The sequence below is a fragment of the Barbus barbus genome, assembly GCF_936440315.1.
Source record: "Barbus barbus genome assembly, chromosome: 30".
Lineage (NCBI taxonomy): Eukaryota > Metazoa > Chordata > Actinopteri > Cypriniformes > Cyprinidae > Barbus > Barbus barbus.
The window spans coordinates 24,960,676-24,985,125 of NC_136758.1; the positions used below are offsets into that span (position 1 = coordinate 24,960,676).

The window sequence follows — 24,450 nt, forward strand, 5'->3', positions numbered from 1 at the left end:
CAACCACAGAATAGTCGCATCAACGCCTATTCAAATATATAATAACTTAAAATAATGTCATTAAAAATACATGAAGCTTCTGTGGAAAAAGTAAAACCCATTTCCAGTTTCGACTCCCCCTATTGGCTACGGAGGCGTGATTGGCGTTCATACCGCCCAATGGAATGACAGAATTTTCGGGGAAGCTCCACCCCCAGCGCTACCCGGTGGGTAAGTGAACTAGAGCGGATCAAAACTTGTCGTCAACACGCTTATAGAAGTGGGACATACCCTAATACTCTTGTGTTTTCTTTCTCTTCCCGGAGCTGATTATCTTTTTCACATCATAGATTTGGTAAATATCATAATTCCTCGTCAACGTATCGGGCTCATTTATTATATATGAACCAAGCGTGTGCTTTTATTCGGTTTGAATAAAAAAAGCGAAACGTGGGCTGGATTTTGAACGTCACCCGGGAAGCGCGTGTGATTAACAAAGACTGAAGAATATCGTTATTTTTACATTTGAAATCCTAACGGTTTTACTTCAGCTGGTTTCGACGGTTCTTACTTTTAATGGACCCGTATTAATTTGACGATTTCTAACTTTCTAATTGTCTTTGTTGTTTTTGAAAGTCTCCGAGAAAGATAAAGAGAAAGGAAAGATGCCGCTTCTCCACAAAAAGCCGTTCGTGAGGCAGAAACCGCCCGCTGATCTCAGACCCGATGAAGAAGTCTTCCTCTGTAAAGTCACACATGAAATCTTCAGGACATACGAGTAAGGGATTTTCTTTTTCTTTCTGTTCGTTTAATTCAACTTCCCCTTTGATGCCAGTCAACAGAAGCACCAGAAACTAACAACAGAAGTGACAGCCCGCTTGAAAGTTTTATATTTCATACTTAAAACATCTACCAACCTACATATATCTTGGTTTGATATCTTAAACCAGCGTTACTTATAACCCAACACCCCTAGTGTGAAATAACCTTGTATTTATAAAGACTTCAGGTTTCCCCCTTCATACACCCGGCAGGTGTCAGTTGGAGGCCTTTGCTAACAGAGTTGGGTGCTAGTTAGTTAGCTCAGTTTAGCCAACTAAACCACGATATAGAAAGCAGACTGAGTGAAATAATTCATAAAACTGTCTGTCGATGTGTTATAAGAGCTTATATAGTGCCATATCGCTGGTGGGATGTCCCCGGGAAGCCCCTGTTCGGGTGTTTTTGGGGGGGGGTGTTAGCAGAGATGGGACAGATCTCATCCACACACAGGATGTTGTAGCTTAAAAACGTGGTCGCTGCTATTGTTGGTGTGTTTGCCCGTTAGAGGCAAGAGTTTTACTGCTCTTTTCATTATTATGTTGATGTCACTTCTCATCAGGCCTTGGGAAACTGACTTACTGGTTATGTGGGGCTGGAATGGGAAAGATTATGACGCCCATGTAGTACTTGGTTGCAACCATTTGAACTGGTTTAGGTGCTCCTCTGTCATCAGCTCTTAGAAGTTGTCTTTTTGTAAGTGGTCATGTTGGGCTGATGTATGTGGTAGGACACATTATCATTTTAGTATGAACTATCATTAGGTCTGTTTAATGAGTTAAAACTACTAATTACTTGGAGATAATCCTAAAGCAAAAAAATGTACAGATGCTGCATTTAGACCAGTTGTTCAATAAATGATTTACAAAAACTATTTTTAATTGTTTTATTTCTTTATTTCAAGCAGTAACTAAATGATAACAGTGAAAGCTTAATGTGCTTTGCGATTCTTATTTTGATTAATTAGAATGACATTGTATTTATTTTAAAATCTAAATGGTCATATATTGATATTCATCTATTTTGGGCATCTGCCTATTTGTTAAACTTGAATTTCAGTGGCATACCAATTGTAAGAGCTTTCATTAGTAACTGTAATTAAGTTATGAATTCTAACTGTTTAGAAATGAAAACCAAACGAGTTCGTTTTAAATAATTTTGACCCTTTATATATTTATGGGGGGTGGTCTTATGACGTGACATTGATCTTACAGGTAATATGACTGATATGGGAAGTCATTTAAGTTATAACTACCAACTACTTGGGCATAAACACTAAAAGTAATCTAACTGGTATTGTGTGTTAATAGAGCTTAAAATATTGTCTCCGTTTGATGACGAACAGTCTATTTGGTAAGTTATTACTTATAGCAGGTTCGATCATGAATAACTTGAATCGAAAAAAAAGATGTGATTGTAAACAAATATATTTTGGGTAAAATCTCCAAAACATGAGCTTTTTTACCAGGTTCATTAGTCAGTTTTGAGTAGTACGTTCATATCTGTGTAAATCGAAAAGGTGTCAGGATAGTTAAAAACATGACGCATTGTATTTTTGTTTTACCAGGGAATTCTTTGAGAGGACCATTTTGTGTAACAGTCTTGTATGGAGCTGTGCCATGACGGGGAAGCCCGGCCTGACCTACCAGGAGGCCCTGGAGAGTGAGAAGAAAGCCAGATTTAATCTTCAGAACTTTCCCAATGCGCTGCTCGTCCCCCTTCTGCACCTGACAGCACTTACGCACCGCTCACGTCTGCATGAGATATACGATGATGTGTGCGCTTATGTCAAAGAGCGCTTCTTTCCTGGAGAAATTGTGGATGTTGTCAGTCGCTCTGGTACCAGGTGAGATACTGTTGTAACTCATAACTCATCAACATGAATCACAGTATGTATTGTAATGTTTGTCTTCCAGGCCAATTCACCTGAGCTGTGACGTTTTGTTGAAGTTCATAGAATCGGCCATGAGACTTTTTATGAATAAAGCAATAAGCTGTTTTTACATTAAAAGAATAGGAATTTATTGCAAAAACTGTGGCAAATTTATATCTGTAATGTTGTTATTTGAATGGCCATCAGTATCGATACTGACTTAGGTTTTGTAAACCTTACAAAACTTGCTTAATTTAGAAGCAGATATCACTGGAAGTAAAGAGAACTTGCTGTTCAGTGATCCAGATGTTGATTCAGATGAGTTTATACATCATTCAGACTGATTCAAATCTGTTAGCATGTGAATTTGAGTTAGTTTTTTGTTTTTTAAGCGATTCCAGGGTTTTTACTGGCACAAAATGAGGCAGACTTGGTACCATCCTGATCATGTGCACACATTGCTCCCACCCTTTAACTGGTGGAAAAAAACACTTTTTACATGCAGCATATTTTAGGTGTTCTAATAATTAAATGATTGAAGAAAATGATCAATTTTCAAGTTACATTTTACAAAAACAAACTTGTTGAACATTAAATTAAATACAACATAACAGCTAAAATGGGTCCTTTTGCAGTGCAATTGAACATAAACTTAACATTAGGTCATTAACATTGTATGAAATTGAAAATCTTGAGCCACTCCTTATAGACGGTTTCAACGTCAACAACATAAACAAACATTACTGCGCATGCGCGCTTTTGTGGCTCTAACCTCTGGTAGATATCCAAATAGAATCAGTAACAACAGCCAGAGTAGATTATTATTTGATAACAAGCGAAATATGTTTGCTGCTTAAATCAGACAGACTGAGATGCAGCAATAACTACTTGGACGGACTTATTAAAAATGCAAATTCATTCTCTGCCAGCAGGAGGCGCTTTATAGCGAGAGAAGCAGTGCTGAGTTTTTTATTCAGATTGGCTGAATAAAAATGCTAATTCACTATCTGACAGCAGGTGGTGCTTAAAGAACAGCAGGGATACAGTTTTCCTTGGTTACAGTTGTAAACAAAGCAGTGCGCTTATTAGTACTACTTTAATATGCATACAGAGGTAAGATAAAAAGAACATACCATCTAAACTTTTCAGTTCCCCTCAGAGATACATTCATATAAACTCATGCCCCCAGTTGTATTGCGATTCATTTAACATCTCAACTGATTTGAATCATCACATTTGTGATAATTCAAATACAGAGATTGCAGAGGAGAAAACATACTGAGACAGCACTGGAAGCCACTAATGTTCATCAGATCACAGTGGAAAATGAATAGAAAAGATGATTCTGTCTAAAGAAATGTAAAGCAAGTGAAAGATATCAGTATTTTTCTAAATATGCACACGTTTGGACTAAAAGCCCTAATGGAGGCTGTTCAGTGACGCTTGCACGTGACAGCCTGTCGACAGTTTGTCGACAGCCAGAGGTGGCAAAAATTTTTTGACAGGCCACCTCTTAATTCTCTATGCAGGAAAAACATATTCAGCAGATTGACTGGGTCGTATGTTGCATATTGGACTGTACTGGTTGTAGTGCATGTTTATTTTTGTGTGGTGCTGAAAATTCAGTCAATTTAAAGTCAATTACCATTTTTGATTATGGTTAAATCTTTGAAGATCTGTCTTTTGAATTAAAAAATAATTTCAAAATTTTAGGACAAGAATTTACCTCTTTTTTTATTTATTTATTTATTTATTTTATTTTATTTTTTACTAGAGAAAAAACAACCGTTATGTAGATGATCCAGAACTGTGCTAAAGAGAAAGTATGTGAATAGTGATGAACAATAGCCCTGTATAAAGCACTGTTTTGAAAAGACCATGGCTTAACAGAAGAGAAACGCCCAGATGTTCATCGATGTGTCTCCACCCTTGTCTGCCACTAGACAAAGCTGTTTTGGAGCTCTGAAAGTCCTTGGCAGCTCTGTATGCACTACATTATCAATCGTTAGAACCTAGCACAATTCCAGAGAAATAATCTAGCCTGATCTTGACCAGAAACTTGCCTGTTAAAGGGAAGGGTATCAGAGCTCGGTCATGTAGGAGAGGATCACAGTCAGCCATCACAAGCTGACCTTGCTATTTGGAGATAACATAAAGTGATAGGGTGGAGCTTAGAGAATCCCCCTGATTGGCTGCACTGGTGCAAGGAGTTGCCCTAGACATCATCAGAGCTCGCAGAGACAACCAGACGTGAGGAAGCTTGGAGCCCCACTGGTAGACAGGGGGTGGAGAGGGAAATTTTTTTTTTTTTTTTTTTTTTTTCTGTTTTGGAAGACAAGTAGGAAGACCGCTTTCGGTGTCTGGCTGAGTGTTGCTGTCTTATCCAGTCAGTCAGATAGATCACACCCAAACTGTCTGCTTGATTCTGTATTTTTAGTGGATTTTTTTTTTTTTTTTTTTTTTTTTGCAAGTTAGTGATGAGAATGATGTTGTGTTTTCTACATTGTGGATAAATATATTATTTACAGAAAGAAGGTAATATAAATGGCTGTTCTGGGAGACATAGAGCCTTACATTCTTCACAATTACTTATGAACTGCTCTTTAAAGATGATTTAAAAGCATTTTACCTGTACATACTGTTTGTAGTAGAATTTTAGGTAAAATTCTGGTTCCCAGGCTGTCTGATTAAGTCTAGTTTTCATTAGTTCTTCATGAAGCATAAGAAATATGTTTTGGTTCATAGTTCACACTTTTCCATTTGGAACTAAACACATGCGCACAGATTTGTTTAATCTATTTTAATAATTCCATGCTCAACAGGCAACCCTGCAAAATATTGGATGTTACACCTCCCCATTCCAATGGCACAGTCAACGGCCATGTCAAACATCACATGGAGGGCGATTCAATTGTTATCAGTGACAGTGATGAGGAGGCCACAGTCACTTCTCCCAAAACATCAACTAATGGGTCAGTGCTCAGAACTTTCTTTCTATGAAATGTCTGCTTGTACTGGTTTTCATCTAAATTGTGTGTTTTATGCTTTGTTGTTTAAAGCAAGAAGAAGAAATCCACCAGTCCATCTTTGTTTAAATACAGAGTTCAGCCTGTCACCCCAGAGGGTTGTGAACCTTTAGTAGTAAAAGCTGCTCAGATTTGGTGAGTTCTTTTTGCTAGAGATAAATTCATGAATAAATGTCATAGTTGTCTGTTTGCTTCTCTTGTTTGTTACTCATTGTAAAATCTCGCTGATTTTTTTTTTTTTTTTTTTTTACTTTTTTTGCTTTTCCATCATATAGTCGTAAAAAGAGCGTTTTTAGTCGAGACAGATTGAAGCTACTTCTTAAACAGCACTGTGAACCAATAAATGGGACTATCAGACTCAAGGTAAATATAACAATGAAACAAAAAAATGTAATGGATGTTTAGACTGTAGTTATCAAGGTTGCCCATTTTAATAATTTTAATTTAAATATTTTTTTCCCCTCTCTGGTTACTGTTATTTCCAGCCATCAACAGTTCTGAAATATAAGTTGGCTGAACACAATTTCTCCTACTTCTTCCCGGACGAGCCCCCAGTGTTTGCCTTCAGTCCACCAGGGAAGAGCAGAGGTCACCGTCCTAATGATGCCTCTCCTACAGAGGTCTGTATTATTGTGTGCTTACATGTGTTTAGATGTAACATTTGCAACTTGTTTGTCTTCATTCAGGCAACTAAAGCATGGCATGCAATTTGTTAAGAGAAAATTTCGGTCTGATGTTGAATTTAGGACCTAAGCTTTAAATTCTATTTCTCTGATGATAATTTGGTTCCCAATTTTAGATGAATTATGTTGAGGAGAAATTAAAATTGATGCAGCAGAAAGAACAGATGATGGCCATGGGTAAGTTTAAAATGCAAAATAAAAGTTACACACTGACTAGATTTGTCATGGGGTGAGTTATGCAGTGTATCTGATTCTGCATACATTTGTTGTTTCTTTGCATGGCTTGCATTATGAAGAAAAATTCAAGAAAGAAAGAGAAGATCTAATAGAGGCCAAAAGGAAAGAAAAAGAGGACAAGGAGAAAAAGAGAGAGGAGATGAAGAGGATTGTAGAAGAGGAGAAACAGAGGCGGAAAGACGAGAAGGAACGAATGAAGGCTGAGAAAGAGAGGGTAAGTTGGAAGTTGTTTTTTATTTTTGTTTATCTTTAGTCTTTCACTAGTACCTGGTCCTACATATGTCAGAGTAATTTTTAAATGTTTGTTTTATTAATTTTTACACCTGTTATACTTTTGTAATGTGCTTCAGGAACGAGAGAAGCTAAAGGAGGAAAAGAAAAAATATGCAGAACGATTGAAGTTATGGAGCAGACCTCGAGAGGACATGGAGTGTAATGACCTAAAGGTAAACATGCCCCCTTAGACCATAAAACACATCTTTGGACGCATACATAAGCAGCAAACTAAATGTTGTTTTGAAATTTGCCTGACTTCAGGAGCTGCCGAAGCCATTTCCAGTGAAAACCCGTCTTCCTCCAGAGCTGTTTGGAGATGCTCTGATGGTGCTTGAGTTCCTGAATGCGTTTGGAGATCTGTTTGATCTAAAGGATGAGTTCCCTGATGGCGTAACACTGGGTAAGAAGCACTTACTGCTCATAAACACATTATGCCATGGGATATTATGGCATTCCCACTCACTGAGTCCTAATAACATTCTAGCTGACAAATTAGTTTTTCTTTTACAATTGATTTTTTGGAGTCAGAGGCATTTATTTATTTTTTTTACGTTCCTGATGAGGGTTGTTGCTTTTTACAGAGGTTCTGGAGGAGGCCTTGGTGGGTTCTGATCCTGAGGGGCCACTCTGTGAACTGCTATTCTTCTTCCTTTCGGCCATATTCCAGGCTCTGGCAGAGGAACAGGAGGAAGTGGCCAAAGACCAGGTGGCGGAAGTGGACACCAAAGGTCAGAGATGTAGAGGTTACAAAGAGTCTACAAAGATATTTCAAATTGGGAAAAGTTAATTTTGTCATATGAAATCTAACAGACAGATATAATTTACTGATGTCAAGGTGGAAATTAAATCCTAGTATATACTCAATATTTGGAAAAAGTGTGCACATTTCAGAGCAGTGTTACTTTTGTATCGAGATATCATTAAAGTTTTTATTATTTTTAAGTAATTTTTGTTTATCTATTTTCATTTTCATTTTAGTTCGTTTTAGTTGCTGCTTTGAATGTTTTAGCCTTTTTTATTATTATTACTTTATTTATGCCTGTAAAAATTAATTTTTGTTTTAGTTTGTCATTTTAGTACTTCAATTTAAAGTAAACCAAAATAAATGGCCTCAGAATTTTTGGACCACTTTTTGTGGTTTCAGTTAACTATAGTGCCAAATTTCAGTAGTTTGAGTAGTTTTCCACTACTAGAAAGTCCAGGTGTTATGTACCTTCAGTATCCTGGTGTGTTTGACTGTGGTTTTTATTCATAGATCTTAGTGAAGCTCTGGAGGATGACACTGACCCCACACAGTCTGCCATCAGCGCTGTGGCATCTCTTGCTGCTGCCTGGCCACAACTGCACCAAGGTCAGATAATGTACCCTTAAATATGACTGTACTCTCTTTATGAACACTGGTCATTTTCAATGATTTTAGCTTTGTGCCTTTATGAACAATATATACAGTTATAATGTACACTTCAGTAAATTCAAACACCCAGTGGAACCATGTTTCTTCCTTTTCTCTGTGCAGGCTGTAGTCTGAAGCAGTTGGATCTAGACAGCTGTACTCTCACTGAGATTCTGAGGCTGCACATCCTGGCCTCGGGGGCAGATTGCATGTCCACCAATGCAAAGTTTCGCTACCAGAAACAGGGTGGGTTTGGCTCCACAGATGACCCCTGTGTGGAGCTCCGTCTGTCAAACCAGTGCCTGCTCAAAAAGCTCTCCTGCACTGCTGTTTATGACCTGCTGCCTGGTTAGTGGTGTTTCGTTTGTTTTTGTTTTTTTCTTTCTTTCAAAAATGTATAATTTAAAAAAAAAAAAAAAAACAGAATGAAATAAAATGAATTAAAAAGAAAATCAACATTTTCAGGTTTTTCAGTATGTCTAATATTTTTACATATGTGTTCAGGAGAGAAGCTAAAGGTCCTGCATTCTCTGTGTGGAAAGCTGCTGACTTTGGTTTCTACAAGAGACTTTATAGAAGACAATGCCGACGAGCAGAGATCTGCCAAGCAGGAACTACGAGAGCTTAAAGCTGAACAGCATCGCAGAGAACGAGAGGAAGCTGCAGAGAGGTATGGCATAGACCAGGGGTGGGCAATTAATTTTCCCAAGGGGCCACATGACAAACTTGGGCAGTTGCAGAGGGCCGTGGGGTGTGTCTATGGGGGAGGGGGCGGAGTCTTTTTGCCAGGAATATAGACTGTTTCAACAGCAACAACATAAACAAACATTACTGCGCATGCGTGCTTTTGTGGCTCTAACTTAACTTCTGGTAGACATCCAAATAGAATCAATAACAACAGCTATAGCTTATAAGTCCCTCTAGAGTAGATTATTTTTGATAAGCAAAATGTTTGCTGTGTAAATCAGACGGACTTATTAAAACTGCAAATTCATTCTCTGCCAGCTGGAGGCGCTTTGAAGCAGGAGAACTAGAGGTTTCCCCGGGAATGGCAGTAGACAGCAGCCTGAGCTTACAAACGCTGCTTTATCAGGCATTGTTACATGCAAGATGCAATGAAAGTGACATAGAACATTTTCTAAAGACATGCAGTCTTCCTTCAGAAATACAGTGATATAAAAACACCCGCGCATCGTTTTGATTTTTAAACGTGCATTACGTGCTCATGTTTATTCAACAAACCCTTTTGGAAAATCAGTGTTGATATCGTGGCGGGTCGCCACAAAAAAATACATTTATGGGAAACACATCCCACAGCACAACAACCTGAGCCCAACTTCATTACTCATCATTTTAACTTCGTTTATAGCCGGCGCCACTAACCAGACCAATAGACAAACACAGACCGGAAGTTAACTTCGGGCCAGGTGCGTGCGCTCGATGAAACCGTCTATAGCCATTTCCCCTGTAACCACAGTAAACAACGCAGCAGCAGCACCTGACTTTGAAACAAATGGGTTGAAATTTGTGTGTTGATTGTGTGAGAAGGATGCGTTTCATACAAGATCTGGTAACTGAACAACCTTGGAATATGTTGATGTGATTATCATAGCAAACACATAAAATACGCCCAGTGGGATTTTTTTTTTTTTTTATATATATATATATATATATATATAGAAAGATGAAAAATACGGGAAAATATTTAAATGGATGATAGCGGGATAGAATGTTAAAATACGGGAGAATCCCAGGAAAAATGGGAGGGTTGACAGGTAGCCTATGCTCCAGAGTACTGGACACACCTTTAGAGAGAAATGCAACCTTCATACAGATTACAATAGTCAGGAAATATTTGTTTTTGAATTGGTTTGTTTAAAAGTAGACATTTTAAAGTGTAAGGGAAGCAGTCAGTTAAGTTTACATTATTTAGTAAAGTGATTTCCACTTTGATTAAAAAATATAACAAACATGATTAATGTAACCATTTTAAAGATAAAAGGTTGTTTTGTTATAGCTTTTGGAGCAAGGGCGCCGCCATCTTCCAGTACCACAGCGTGTGACGTCACGGGGTTGGTTCGCTCCGATGGCCAGTATAGTAATATAAGCATTTCTTTATATTTTGAACACACAAATGTTATTTTAACACACAAATTATTTGATTTTCACCATCATTTGGATGAATATTCAACATCAAACTGTCTATATGATGTTTTGATCGTGGTATCCCAAACATTGTTTTCATAATGTGAGGCGCAACTTGATGTAAACAAACAACGCTTCATATTCATGTCGCATTTTATTGTTCAGACCATTCAGACATGTGCATTACATTGACTGGTTCACCAGTTGTATGTATTATATTTTATGTTCACCTGCGAATACAATTAGCTTTCCTGCTGTTAACAGGCCGTAGTGTTTAACTAATAGCCTCTCTGAACGATCGGGCCAGTGCTGCTTCCTCAAAGTTTATCATTCTCACGGGTTTTAAGCCTTGTTATTAGACTAGAAACCAACCATCCACTGGGTGTCATCACCCTAGGGTCTGACGTCGATGGTTCCAGACTCGAGGTCGACAATGCTGTGGGAGATCACATAATAAGTAGCTTCAGCTTCCTGTTTTTATTTCTGGAAAATATTTTAAATATTTTGGCACTAATGCGAATAACATTAGGTGAAAATAAATAACTTACAACTCTCCAGCTGATCTGCCACATCCCGTAGCAAACTGGACAGCGAATTACTACTTGCCGCCATTTTCTTTGAAAACTCTCATCTCTATCGCTTAGCTGGCCTGACGATTCGACGCGTGAGCTCTCAACCAATGATGCACTGAAGCTACACACAGAAAAGTAAAAATAAATAAATACATGTAGGAATAAATCATTCTAAAAAAAAAAATGAATGCATAAATATATAAATAAATCTAAAAATAAATGTATAAATAATATAAAAATACATTAAAAAGAATTAGTGAAAAAAAATTAAAGTAATTAAAAAAAAAAATGTATAAAGGCAGAAAATAAATTAAGGGAGGAAAATTTAAATTTTATTACAAATGAATCATTTATTTTATCAAGTCGTTGTTTATTCATTTATTTATTTTCCTATTATCACATTTATTTATCTATTTATTCATTAATTTATTAATATTTAATTTATGCAGGTTTGGTCCTCCATAAAAGAGTTGGAAGAAAATTGGATATGTGTCACATCCGCATCTTGTGCATCAGATTTTATTAAAGAAACAGCGCTGCTTTTAAAGTGAAACCTGCTGCAGTCTGATTGATGGGAAACAAAGAACTAAAGAAAAAGAGAAATCACTTGATTGCTCTACTTGCTGATTAACTTTTGTAGCTTGAATAAAGAATAATCAATATAGCTTATGCATACAATTTATCGTTTATGTGAAGATTGTTTTAAGTTCACTTTTAAAAAAATATATTTTTCAAAGCCTGTTAAAAAAAATGATATCATAACATTTCAACTATACTGTAATATTAAATGGCTAAAATTAAAGGGAAAAAATGACTTTAATAGAGACAACAGTAACATTATTTGTATCAATGATACGTCTTCGTTAATAATAGGCTAGTAAAAAGATGCCATTAAGCACATATATAAAATATACCATCTTTGTTGTTTCTATATTAATTTGGAAGTTCAGTGTGAAAATGACAACACAAATATATTAATATGCATTTAGTCACATTTTTTTAATTAATTACAGAAACAATTTACAAAAATTAATTGAATGCCAGACAGCACCAATGTTAACCTTTTTATAGATGTTACTGTTGGTAATTTTTGTTAATTTTACTGCTGAATAAAATTTTACTGCTGCATTTTAAATTATTTCCAATTTTATAGGCCCCCCAGAAAAAGATCAGGACGGCCCCCCACCCCCTTGGCCCCCTTCAAATGTTCAATTCGATAATCCGGCCCTCAAATGAAGTTAATAGATAGGTATAGGTCTATGTCAGGGCTATTCAATCAGCAGCTTAGAAACTAATAGTTGCATCTCCATATTCCAGGGTTCGAAAAAGAAAGGAGGAGAAGCTGAGGGAACAGGAGCAGAAATTAAAAGAAAAACATGAAAAACTCAAAGAGGAGGCAAGGAATGGAGAACATGTGGCAGGGTAAGCTGAACAAATAATTCTTTCTCGGTATTCAATCCCTGGGTTTTGGGACACAGATTATATTCCGGTCCACATATTTGGTTAAACTTGTCTTTGTCTGTTGGTTGTAGAGAGGAGATGGACACCAGCACAGAAAGTCAGGAAGGTCAGGCTGAGCAGAACACGGAGGATGAGGAGGAGCAACCAGCTAAATCTAAAAAAGGTATCAGCAGAAGTATCGCATTAGTTTACTTTGATACATTCTTGGTCTTGTGATCGATTTATCAGTGCATGCTGATTGAAAGGGAAAAAATAGCTAAAATAGTTCATAAGCAAACATGCCAAGTGGTATGAAAGATGTTGAACTTGTTGATTAATCACTTTTATCCAAAGTGCCATTGCATTCAAGATGACATTTTATCAGTTCTTGCTTGCTCTAAGAAATGGGTTAAATTCTCTTGCAAATATTTATAGAATTCCTTTTATTTTTGTTTCCCAGTTAAGAAAACAAATGACACCCCAAAAGAGAAGCAGCTTGGTGAGGTTGAAACGAAAGACAGTCTGAGCCCAGAGGAGTTACATCAACAGCAGCTCAAAGAGAAAGAACTCCTGGAGCGCATTCAGAAAGCTATGGCCTGCACCTACATCCTGCCTCTCGGCCGAGACCGCCTTTATCGCCGCTACTGGATTTTCCCTTCTGCTGGGGCACTGTTTGTCGAGGAGGACTTCTTTGGCCTGACAGAGGACATGCTAGAGCCCCGTCCTACTCCCGAACCCAAAATAGAAGAGCTTTTCTCAGCCGAGAGCCCAGTTAAGACCGATGCCACCACTGAGGAGCCGGTGCTGGTCCAGAACACCTCACCGCCAGTCAACCGGCCCAATCAGTGGTTCTTCTACAGCACACCAGAGGAGGTGGAGCAGGTCATAGAGGCTCTGAACCCTCGTGGACACAGAGAGAGCAGCCTTAAAGAGACTTTGCTGCAGGAGAAGGAGCGCATTGTTCAGCTGATGGATAGCAAAGCTGCTCAGCGTTACCATCACTCAGGTAGTGTGGGATTTTTGGAGCCAGGTTCCTAAGTAATGTTACATTTTTGTTTTTTTTGAATAAGGTTTGGTGCCTGGGACTTTTTTCGATACTGATGTCTGTTGTAGAGGAGTATGATTATTTTAATTATTAAACCATTAATAATAAATGATAATCAGTAATTATTGATGATACCTGAGCAAAAAATCAGCATGTTAGAATGATTTCTGAAGGATCACTGAAGGCTGCTGAAGATTTAGCTTTGTCATCACAAGAATAAATAGCATTTTCAAATATATTTAAAAAAGAAAATCGTTATTTTAAATTGTAATACTACTACAATTAAATGTTGCTATATTTTTGATCAAATAAATGCAGCCTTGATGAGCATAATAGAAAAAAAAATAAAAATCAAACTGTACTATATTTAATTTATTATGCAGATGAATCCCTGCCAGAGACCAAAGGCAGTACTTTAAAGCCCAAAGTTGGCCCATCTTACCCACAAAGCACTGTACCTGCTGAGCGCTTCATGGAGAATCGTCTCAGAGATCTACTACTGGATATTGAGGACCGCATCTATCAGGGAACTCTGGGGGCAATTAAAGTATGTTGATTGTGTTGACCACATTCCATAGCTGTAAACATTTGTATTTCTTACATTGTGATATGTGGTTTGATCTGGATCTTTGTTAATGGTAACCTGAATTCCCCCCCACCCCTCTTATCCCTGAAAAGGTGATGGACAGAAACTCATGGAGAGCCGCACTGGAAAACGGGAACTATGAATTGCTAAATCCTGAGTCTAAAGAGAACGGGCTGAGCAATGAAGACGAGGAGCTGATGGAAATTGATGAGAATCACGTCAGAGTCAAAGACAGGTTATTTCACTTCAATATCTATTACCTGTGTATTTAGAGTCTGATGCTCCTTCAAGCTAACAGAATTATTGTGCATATTGATTGTTTTTCTCATGTTTAGGCTGCAAGAATTGAAGGCAGAGGGTCAGAGTGCCACATCCACAACTGTGAGCACACCACAGCCTGTCAATAACATCGTCCACTGTTTGGCACAGGCTCTTGCTCAGATAGAGCAGGGCATAGAGCGCAAGTTCCTGAAAGCTCCGCTAGGTAAGATCTGTTACTTCTATGGTTTCTTCTGAAACTTTCAGGGTATAAAGCCGCCTTTCCACTATCTCCGACAAACGACAAGCGAAAGACCGGAAGTCATTAATTTCCAATGTAGAGTTGTGGGAGCTGCGTGGAACTCCAATCGTATGCATGTATAGAAATTTCAGATCCGATTTGAGCTTCAGATGCATTAAAATATTTGAACTTCTGCTGCTGGACCGTATGCGACCGCCCAACTGGATGTGATGTATTCTAATCAAAACTGTGAGCGCGAGGTTAGAATTACTAATATTTTTCCATTTTAATGTTATTCTGCAAAATGGCGGTTTAGAATAATTATGGCAGAAATTATTTAATCATTATTAAAGCTGGTAAGAGACAATGAAAAGACGGCTTAAGTGTGTGTTCCTGCAAACTATATGGATAATTTTGTTTGTAGGAACATGGGTTTGTTTCATTTTTGAATTCCTTAATCTACAGGCTCTTATTTCTGTATGTTTTGTTTTTAATCAGGTGATGACGATGCCAAAAAAGACCAGAAGTTGAAGAAAAAGGATAAAAAGAAAGACGACGACCAGTCCAGTGAGAAAGATGGTAAAATTTCTTGTTTAGCAAAACACTGAAAGTGTTTTCTCTTTTAGCACGTTGGTTTAAATTGTCATTACTAAACCAGTTTTCCTCAACAGATGGCAGTGAAAGTGGCCGGCAGGTGAAGACTGTGCAAGAACGCTGGCGTGAGTCTTTGTTGGCCTGCTCCAGCTTGTCGCAGGTCTTCCTGCATCTCTCCACACTTGAGCGCAGTGTAGTCTGGGCCAAATCCATACTCAACGCCCGCTGTAAGGTGTGCCGTAGGAAAGGAGACGCTGAGAACATGCTTCTATGTGACGCCTGTGACAGAGGCTATCACATCTTCTGTGTTCGGCCAAAACTGAAGGTGAGAACGCAACCATACATTTTGGAAGGTTTTATTTAGTGGATACCTTATTAACTGTACTTTTTCATAAACCCTGACTTGCCATGCAGATGTAAAGTGTGTATATGTAAACTAACACATGCAGCCAAGGACAAAATAGACATGTATATCAGCAATCTGTAAATAAATAATTGTATATTTATTTGTAAATAGAAAATCATGAAAGTTTTGATCTTCCTTAATTTGTTTTACAGGCTGTTCCTTCTGAAGACTGGTTCTGTCCTGAGTGCCACCCCAAACAGCGCTCCCACAGAATCAACTCCCGTCAGCGTTCCTCTATTGACTCTGAAGAAGAAATGGAGGACGAGGAGTCGTCTGAACAAGAGGAAGAAGAATCAGAAGAGGAAGAAGATGAGTCGGAAGAAGAACAGTCAGAGGAGGAAGAGTTAGTAGACTTAGCTTTTTCTTGATTTTTATCATTTTTCTTGCCAGTTTACTCATTTCATGCAAAAGGAGATCATGAAAGTCGTTTTCTTTTATTCTCGTTTATTTAACAGTGTGTCCAAGAAGGCTCCAGTCAAACTTCCTCTCCAGAGCAATAAAGGAGGTCGTTTGAACACCAGATCAAAACAGGCTGAATCAAGTCATTCCACACCTCGCTCGCAGCAGAGCACACCCAAACAGAGTCAGCCCGCTAATAAAGGAGGCTCCAAAAACTCAGGGAAGAAATCCACTCCGGTGTCTAATGGCAAACCCCCTCCTCGGGCAGGAAGCCGCTCCAGTGCTCGTCTTAGTCTAGAGGTGCCCGCCGCAAATGGAACAACAGCCAAATCCAACCAGTCCAGTCCTGCAGCAGAAAATACAGACTCTAGGAAGAGACCCATCACTGGTAAGGAGTATCAAAAAAAAAAAAATCATATTAACAGGAAGGAAATTTGATTTTATTGCGTCACATCAAAGTAGGATACTATGGAAGCTTGTTTCTGCCACTGAATACAAAATAAAAAAAAAGCAATTATGACTCATAATTAAGACTTCTACTCAATGTATTTTTTTTCTGGCATGGAAAAAAAAATTTAAACGGTAATCTCACTACTTTTCATGAAATTGCAAGTTTATATGTCAATTCTGACATGGAGTTTGTGTCTCAAAATTGCAACTGGTAATTGTGATTTTACATCACATCAGAATTCTGATGTTGTAATTTTTTTTTTTTTTTTTCTTGTTTAGGAATATAATGAAAAACGAAAGTAATTGAGACTTTCTCACAATTCTGACTTATTCTCAGATCCACTTTTTGTGAGGAAAAGTCACAGTTGTGAGATAAAAAGACATAATTGCCTTGGCAGAAATAAGGTTTCATAGGATACAGTATGAAAAAAAAAAAAAGATGAAATGGAATAAAATTCCATGTAAATGCCAATGCTTTTTCCTAATATTTAATATTAGGCTTGGATTGAAGAAATTAACACTGAAAAATGGCATACTTGATTTTTAACTGAAAGCAGACACCTGTTATTCTTCCTGTTTCATTTTCTGTAAGACTTCTTGTTCACATGTATTGTGGTTTGTTGCTGTTTCTCCAGCAGAGGTCTCCCCAAAAACCAAGATCGTGTTGGCTCCAACCACCACTTCATCCAACCGTCGAAGCTCAGTGAGAAACTTAGGCGTACATGAGCTGTCAGCCTGTGAGCTGCTCACTGTGGATCTGGTCAGACACGAGGACAGCTGGCCCTTCAAGAAACTGGTGTCCAGAACTCAGGTAGTGCATTTAGAATTCACACTTATACCCCTCTGTAACAAGGCCATGGAGCTCCCATTCATGGTTGCTTTACAACCAGCTGTACTCTTAAAAAATCTGTGCAGTTGTTCTGTGACATCTCACTATCCCAGTTTTACATTGAGGCGTTATTTTCATGGTTTTAATGACTACTTTTATTGCACATATTTTTCCAGGTGCCTGATTACTATGACATAATCAAAAAACCCATCGCCTTGAGCACAATCAGGGAAAAGGTCAACAACTGTGAATACCAAACTGCTGGTAAGAACTGAAGGTTGAAGTTTTTTCTATTTAAAAGAGTTGAAATATCCACTTGAGTATATCAAGACGTAATTTAGAATGAACCATATCTAAACCACTTTAACAGCTTGAAAGAGTCACACAACCTAAATCATTGCTAAATGTGGTTTCTTTTGTGTTATTAATCTCATAGTGGAGTATATTAAGGATGTGGAGCTCATGTTTTCCAACTGTCTGGAGTACAACCCAAGTAACACCAACGAAGCAAAGGCCGGTCTGCGGCTCCAGGCCTTCTTCCATTCTGAGCTTCAGAGACTCGGCCTGGCTGAACGCATGACTCCTCCACAGAAACGGCCACGGATGTAAACAAAAGCCCGTCTTCCACACAAATGCACCAACTGGCCCAGACTGAAGGCCAGTTCATAATCTGCTGTCTAATTATGTTGTTCCGTGGCATTTGTGGAATGTTCATGAACATTCCAGTGTGGTGTGACTCATTAAAAATTCTACCTAGCTGTTGTTCACAGTTTTATTTGCAGTGTGCAAGCGAAACGGCACTCAAGCACCGGAAATCAAGCGGCATTTATCTTCACAGCCAGTGACAGGTGTATAAATCGGCCTTTAATCCTATGGAGCAACGTATAAATCCTTCACTACCAAGAGAAAGGAAAAACAACTGCTGTGAAGAGAATTTTTTGCACTGTTTTCTGAAAAGTTCTTTTTGTGTTCACATTAACTCAGGACAAAAAGCATTGTGTTTTTGTCTGCAATTTCAAAATGGTGCATTTTGTTTTTGTTTGTTTTGGCTCCATTTCTAGACTACTATTTTGTATAGATTTTTACAGACCTGAGTCTCCATTTTGACGATAAATTAAGTCTCACAGCTCAAAGGAACAAATAGAATTTCTGGTTTGTAGTTCTGAATAGTTGTAAAGATAAACTCGGTTCTTTTGTTCAGGTCCCTATAGCTTGCATAAACACTACTTAGAAACCAGATCATCCCATTTTGTTGCTTCCATTTACAGTTTTTGGTATTTATTTAGATTTGGGTATAATTTGTTTGCTTTATTTATAAAATTGTCTTTATAGGTTGTATCCCCCCCTTCTCCATCAGAAAGCTGTATGTATCAGTTTTCCTCTCATGGGTCCTGAGATTAATTTTGCCTGCTGTGTAAATCATTTTTTTTTTCTGTATGCAAAATAAATTTTGTTAATATTTGGCTTGACCACTTGTTTTCATCAGTGATTTTCAGTTATGCATAAATTGTATACATTTGGAGTAAGGTGCACTTTAACTGAAGAAAAAAATAAACAAATCCTGGCTTTGTCCATTTAAAATGTGTACCCTGTATAACATTGCATAACAGATTAGCTCGTGTGCCTTCAACTGTTAATAAAAAATATGATCTGATTATTATTATCTGGTCTAAAATATAACGACTTCTAGATATTGCTCGTATATAGAGTGAAATGTCTTGTATACTTTTCATGACTTCAAAGTTTGTCAGACATGTTATGCCACACATTCAGTACATTTAAGCTATTGTTGTTTTAAACAATACTATGCCAAGTTGTAATTCAGATGTGTTGCACGTAATTGTCAACTTCATTGCCAAGTGTCCCAATGACAGTGCACATGCTCGATCAGCCCTTCACTGCGGCTGTGCAGTGATGTCTCTCTCACACACACACACACACACTCTCATACACTTGCACTGTCTCGGCTGTTCACGTTCCCAGATAGAAGTGCCAAGAAAATAATCGTTTATTGATTCATCTCGTCGGACAGCATGGTAAGCATAAGTCTTCTCTCACACATAGTTCATTCTTAATTCATAACAGATGTTATAATGTTATTTTGAAACTCTTTCTGTCAAACACGTTTTCAGCTCCTGCAGGATTTGTAACGCGGCGCTGTCGCGAGGTCCGTGATTGTATGCGCTCCGGTTAAAAAAATCTAAAGCTCTGTCCGGCTCTAAGTTGATTTTGTGGTTACCGAAATCGATTTTAGTTTGATATGAATATAAATCTCAGGCCTGTAGCCCGAGGCAGCCATTTTAAGCTAATTTAGTGGTGCTTTAATCACTCCGAGCGCGCGCCTCTCCAACTTTTACTCACGGGCGCTGGAGAAATAAATGATCGGGACTGAACTGATGGACTCATACGAGGATAAGAACAGAACTAGCTGGTTATTGCTGTCAGATGCCTATTGTCTGTCCTGGGAAGTGAATTAGGCTACTTGTTCATGATTCAGTAGGATTTAGTGGCTATAGAGTGAGTGAGAGAGTCGGAGCTCCACACCAGCTGCTCAGAGCGCGTTTGTGCGCATGCGCTATGACTGCCTACTAACTACTTTACACTAACTAGTACTTACGATACTAGTAACTAGTAGTTGACACTACTTGTTTAATAAATATTGAATATATTAAAAATAACTAAATACTATTTTTCTTACTACTAAACCAGTTCCAGTACTATAGTAATGACTAGTCATTATTTTGTTACTACTATATATATATAATAATTATAATATATAATAATAATTCATAAGTGTCTCTTTGTATTTATATATTCTGACTAGAATTTATTTCAGCTGATTAGTAACTTAGTCTGACTAGTATTTGTTTTTAAATACTATCAAGTAGCCATTTTACTAGACATAAAATATAAATTATTCTAAAAAGTAAATAAGAATCAGATGCTGCTTATTATTCCATTGAATAGTTAATAGTAAAATTATTATTAGTAGTAGTACTATTATTATTTATATGGTGTATATTCCTCTATTAATTGTATATATGTATGTATATATATATATATATATATATATATATAATTTAAACTTAAACAGATATTTTAAGACATTTTGCTTCTTATTTAAGAATGTTTAAATATTTGTACACTGTAAAAAATGTAATGTTGAGAAAACCTAAAAGTTTAAGGCAACCGCAGCTTTGGGAGAGTTTTCTCAACTTGTTTGTGAAGGAGATTTTTGAGTTTTCTCAACTTTTTATTGTATAAGCTGAATATAACAAGTTGAGAAATCATACTGAAGGCAAAGCTGGTTGCCTTAAACTTTTAAGTTTTCTCAACTTTTGATTTTTTACAGTGTACTGGAAAACTCAGTTTATTTATTGAGTTTTTGCTCAAAACAAATATATAAACATACAGACATTTTGCTTCTAATTTAAGCATGTTTAAATATTTGAACTGGTAAACAAGAGAAATACAAGTAGGCTAAGTAATATTTATTTATTTATTTTAGTGCTGTCAAATGATTAATCGCGATTAATCGCATTCAAAATAAAAGTTTTTGTTTACATAATAGATGAGTGTGTACTGTGTATATTTATTATGTATATATAAATACAAACACATGCATGTATATATTTAAGAAAAATATGCTGTTTATATATTAAATATATTTATATAAATGTATATACATGCAAATATTTTCAAAATATATGTTGTATGTATGTGTGTGTATTTATATATACATAATAAATAAATACATATAGTATGTAAACAAAAACTTTCTTTTTGGATGCGATTAAGCGTTTGACAGCACTAATTTATTTATTTAAATGCAATTGGACTAGTTAATGTTATCCAAAGAATAAGTAATATTAGTATCTAGTTAAGTTCTTCTATGAGTCTAAAGTAATCACCTTTGCTTACTAATATCCAATTTTATTCCTCTGATATTTCATTTGAATCCTCTAATGATATCTAATAAGTGATATCACAAATAATTGCCAGTAAAAGTAGGTACTAGTCAGTTTAAGAATAGTTGCTTGGAGAAAAAATTAAATATATGATAATAAGTTACCAGTAATGTTTGATGAATACATTTTAAAATGGCATGTGAGTAGTGTAGAGATGTTTATTGGACGTTAATCACTGTATTGTTTTAATGGATTAATGCACTGTTCAACCTTCGAAGGGCCTCATTTGTGTTGAGGGTGAAGTATCATTGATCATGAATCCAAATGTCTTCTAAGAAGTCCCAGGAGGAGCTCTCATAGTTGTATCGTGGCCCAGGCACCCCACTATGACTTGGCCTTGCGGTCGGTCCATTTTGGACCGGGAGTGAGAGATATGAACCGTAGTGACAGACCAGCTGGCTATGCGCAGCACGTACATGAGTCAGGGTTTGTAAGCAGCTCTGGATCACTCAATGCCAGTAAGGTGATCCAGATCTCACAGCTTGTTACCTCTAATACTGCCTGCTGGATTCATACAGTTGTTATTTTTTACTATGGATGATCCCGGAGTCTCTATTGGAGAGTTTGGACATCCCAAGTATGTAGAACAGTTTTCGTATCAGCCGTCTGTGTTCATCTCAATCTCATCCTCATCCTCGCAGGCCTCTGGTGTCACAGTCAGTGATGAAGTCATCAAAGTCTTCAATGACATGAAAGTACGTAAGTCCTCGACCTCAGATGAGGTGAAAAAGCGCAAAAAGGCAGTGCTGTTCTGCCTCAGCGATGACAAGAAGAAGATTGTCGTAGAGGAGGACAAGCAGGTCTTAGTCGGAGACATTGGAGACACTGTCGAGGACCCCTACGCCTGCTTCGTGAAGCTCCTACCTCTCAACGACTGCAGATACGGCTTATACGATGCCACTTATGAAACTAAAGAGTCCAAGAAAGAAGACTTGGTATTTATATTTTGGTATGTAGTCTGACTGGCAAAATAATTATTAGGATTGCAAAGGGGCGAAAAATTTCTGATAAATTTCCAAGATGTTTGGGGATTTTGTGGAAATGTTCTGCCCCTTTGTAACCCTAATAATAACAGATAAATTTTTGTTTTATATTGTCTTTATTTATTTACCTATTTTTGCATTTTTTATGCATTTATTAATTAGTTTTTTTATTTTAAGTATTAGTTACATTTTTTATTTCTTATGGCTTGTTTGATCTGTCTATAGCAACACATAAAACAAGTGAACTTGTCTAATAACTGGTCGAATTGTTTTTTGGTTTTGTTTTTAGAATGCACTGATAGTTTCACGTCAGGTTTCCGAAAAGAATTAAACCAGACCATCCAACATCATAATTTTTTTAATTAATTATTTTTATTTTAAATGAATGGAAATATTGTTTTCATCTATATAAAAGCTTCAGTTAATAATAATAACCTTGCTGTTTGTTGCTTTTCAGTTCTTCTATACACAAAATACACAATTCACTTAATTTTTCTTTGTCCACCTGTGTACTCAGCATTGATGTTTTTGATTACAGGGCCCCTGAAGGTGCACCGTTAAAAAGCAAGATGATTTATGCAAGCTCAAAAGATGCCATTAAGAAGAAGTTAACAGGTGAGTACAGTCATGTTCACTAATAATACCCATAATGCATCTTTATAAAACAAATGATGATTATTCAGTATACTGCTATGACACTAAATAACACACACACACACACAAAATACTCTAAAATATTATAATTAATATATATTAAATATTATATTAATATATACATAATCTATCACAATAAGATCAGAAACAAAGATAGCACACATAAGCTCATATTCACACTGAAATAAAACACTCCAGTAGTACACTAGTTTTTATTTGAAATCTAATGCAATCATGCATCCTTTTTCAGGCATCAAACACGAATGGCAGGTTAATGGTTTGGACGACATTCAGGACCGCTCCACCCTGGCAGAGAAGTTAGGTGGAAATGTGGTTGTATCGCTGGAGGGGAGACCATTGTAAACTCAACAGCCATGTGCCATCTGGATTCCACACGCTTTCATCTTAGCAGCTGTCTCTATCATTTGATCCTGACGGAATAATCCTAGTTTGTCTTTATCCTTTTTTAGTTTTTTTTTTTTCCCACACTAAGGAGATCTCATTAACATATGTTAGAAAAAATCTACCAGCTGAATGCTAGCTTACTTTAGCAGTTAGCTTTTATACGTCCCCACGTCTCCCTCTTTATGTTTTGCCAAACGACAGTAGAAAGCTCGGATGATCAGATATTAAGAGTTGATATTCACAGAGATATTCTATAATGCTGTAAGAGAACTATATGAGAATGCTGTACGTTAATGCCTCACAGCTATGCGTTAACAAGCACTTTACATGTTTGAAACTATTTATTTGAACTCTTCTACATAATCTGGCTCATTTGACATGGCGAACACATTAAGTCTATGCAGATAAATGAAGCACTTTTGGTTTTTACACAACCAGTAGAAGGAGGACTATGGAATTTCTGTGTGTCAGCCCGGAATAGAAGTTACCACAGTTTTCATTCCTGTTACGCATATGGACATAAACAGATGGGTTCTGAACTCTTCCACTGCAGCCTTTGATTCAAACACACCTCTGAACATGAAGCCGAGCTGCTTGGGATGATTTTTCTTTTTTTAAACACTACATGAAAACACAATATTATCTGTAAAGTTGGCAATATTTGCAGCCTGAAGTGAAACATTGTTTTTGAGATCGAGGAAGGTGCCACTCTGAAATAAAATCTTGTGGCAGAATTCTCGGATGGATTTCTTGGCTCAGTTAATGGTGGGTGATTTTAGCAGGGTGGGAGATGTGATGATGTTCTGAGCTGGGTTTACTTCAGAACCACCTTCACTGAAGAAGTTGTTTTATCGTTATTATTTATTAAACATAATATCATTTATTATAGTATACATAACTTTTTTAATGTTCTGAGTCAAGGCTAACCTTTAAAGACTATATCTATCATATATCTATCTATCTATCTATCTATCTATCTATCTATCTATCTATCTATATATATATATATATATATATATATATTTATCTTTATATTGTTCTATCTATCTATCATTCTATCTATTGTTCTATCTATCTATCGTTCTGTTTATCTCTATATATAGATGTACGTAAGGTCAATAAAGACTTTAAATCTGCTTTAGGCAATATTAAACGAACTTTACTATACTAGACAAACTTAGATTTTCTA

The 24,450-nt window shown here is 36.9% G+C and overlaps 2 protein-coding genes across 3 annotated transcripts; both read left to right on the top strand.

The window, feature by feature from the left end:
• Positions 1 to 208: 208 nt before the first annotated feature.
• On the top strand, positions 209 to 18,910 carry LOC306850698 (bromodomain adjacent to zinc finger domain protein 1A-like). 2 transcript variants are annotated; one of them, XM_079386508.1, is made up of 28 exons: positions 209 to 334; positions 616 to 757; positions 2,366 to 2,644; positions 5,494 to 5,643; positions 5,731 to 5,832; positions 5,973 to 6,060; positions 6,183 to 6,317; positions 6,497 to 6,557; positions 6,677 to 6,831; positions 6,968 to 7,063; positions 7,155 to 7,293; positions 7,475 to 7,621; positions 8,149 to 8,244; positions 8,410 to 8,634; positions 8,791 to 8,956; positions 12,321 to 12,425; positions 12,536 to 12,627; positions 12,904 to 13,449; positions 13,872 to 14,035; positions 14,167 to 14,309; positions 14,410 to 14,558; positions 15,072 to 15,152; positions 15,245 to 15,492; positions 15,726 to 15,916; positions 16,029 to 16,360; positions 17,058 to 17,233; positions 17,428 to 17,515; positions 17,688 to 18,910. In XM_079386508.1, the coding sequence occupies exons 2-28, from the start codon at positions 645 to 647 to the stop codon at positions 17,858 to 17,860; spliced, it is 4,440 nt and encodes a 1,479-aa protein (XP_079242634.1). In that variant the 5' UTR covers positions 209 to 334; positions 616 to 644; the 3' UTR covers positions 17,861 to 18,910. The 2 variants fall into 2 exon arrangements, with proteins under 2 accessions (XP_079242634.1, XP_079242635.1); XM_079386509.1 differs by having other exon boundaries at positions 17,061 to 17,233.
• A 238-nt stretch (positions 18,911 to 19,148) lies between these two features.
• LOC306850872 (cofilin-2) lies at positions 19,149 to 24,146 on the top strand. The gene is made up of 4 exons (XM_079386814.1): positions 19,149 to 19,287; positions 21,861 to 22,168; positions 22,741 to 22,817; positions 23,107 to 24,146. Exons 1-4 carry the CDS (start codon positions 19,285 to 19,287, stop codon positions 23,217 to 23,219), a joined length of 501 nt encoding a protein of 166 aa, XP_079242940.1. The 5' UTR covers positions 19,149 to 19,284; the 3' UTR covers positions 23,220 to 24,146.
• Positions 24,147 to 24,450: the final 304 nt, after the last annotated feature.

What these genes read in the sequence shown, in the direction of transcription:
- LOC306850872 (XM_079386814.1), top strand. An exon ending in GACTTGGTATTTATATTTTG is followed by an intron (nt 22,169 to 22,740) that starts GTATGTAGTCTG and finishes TTTTGATTACAG; the next exon opens with GGCCCCTGAAGGTGCACCGT. An exon ending in CATTAAGAAGAAGTTAACAG is followed by an intron (nt 22,818 to 23,106) that starts GTGAGTACAGTC and finishes ATCCTTTTTCAG; the next exon opens with GCATCAAACACGAATGGCAG.
- LOC306850698 (XM_079386508.1), top strand. Translation starts at nt 645, where the DNA reads ATGCCGCTTCTCCACAAAAAGCCGTTCGTGAGGCAGAAACCGCCCGCT. An exon ending in GGCGGAAGTGGACACCAAAG is followed by an intron (nt 7,622 to 8,148) that starts GTCAGAGATGTA and finishes TTTTATTCATAG; the next exon opens with ATCTTAGTGAAGCTCTGGAG. An exon ending in TCAGCGTTACCATCACTCAG is followed by an intron (nt 13,450 to 13,871) that starts GTAGTGTGGGAT and finishes TTTATTATGCAG; the next exon opens with ATGAATCCCTGCCAGAGACC.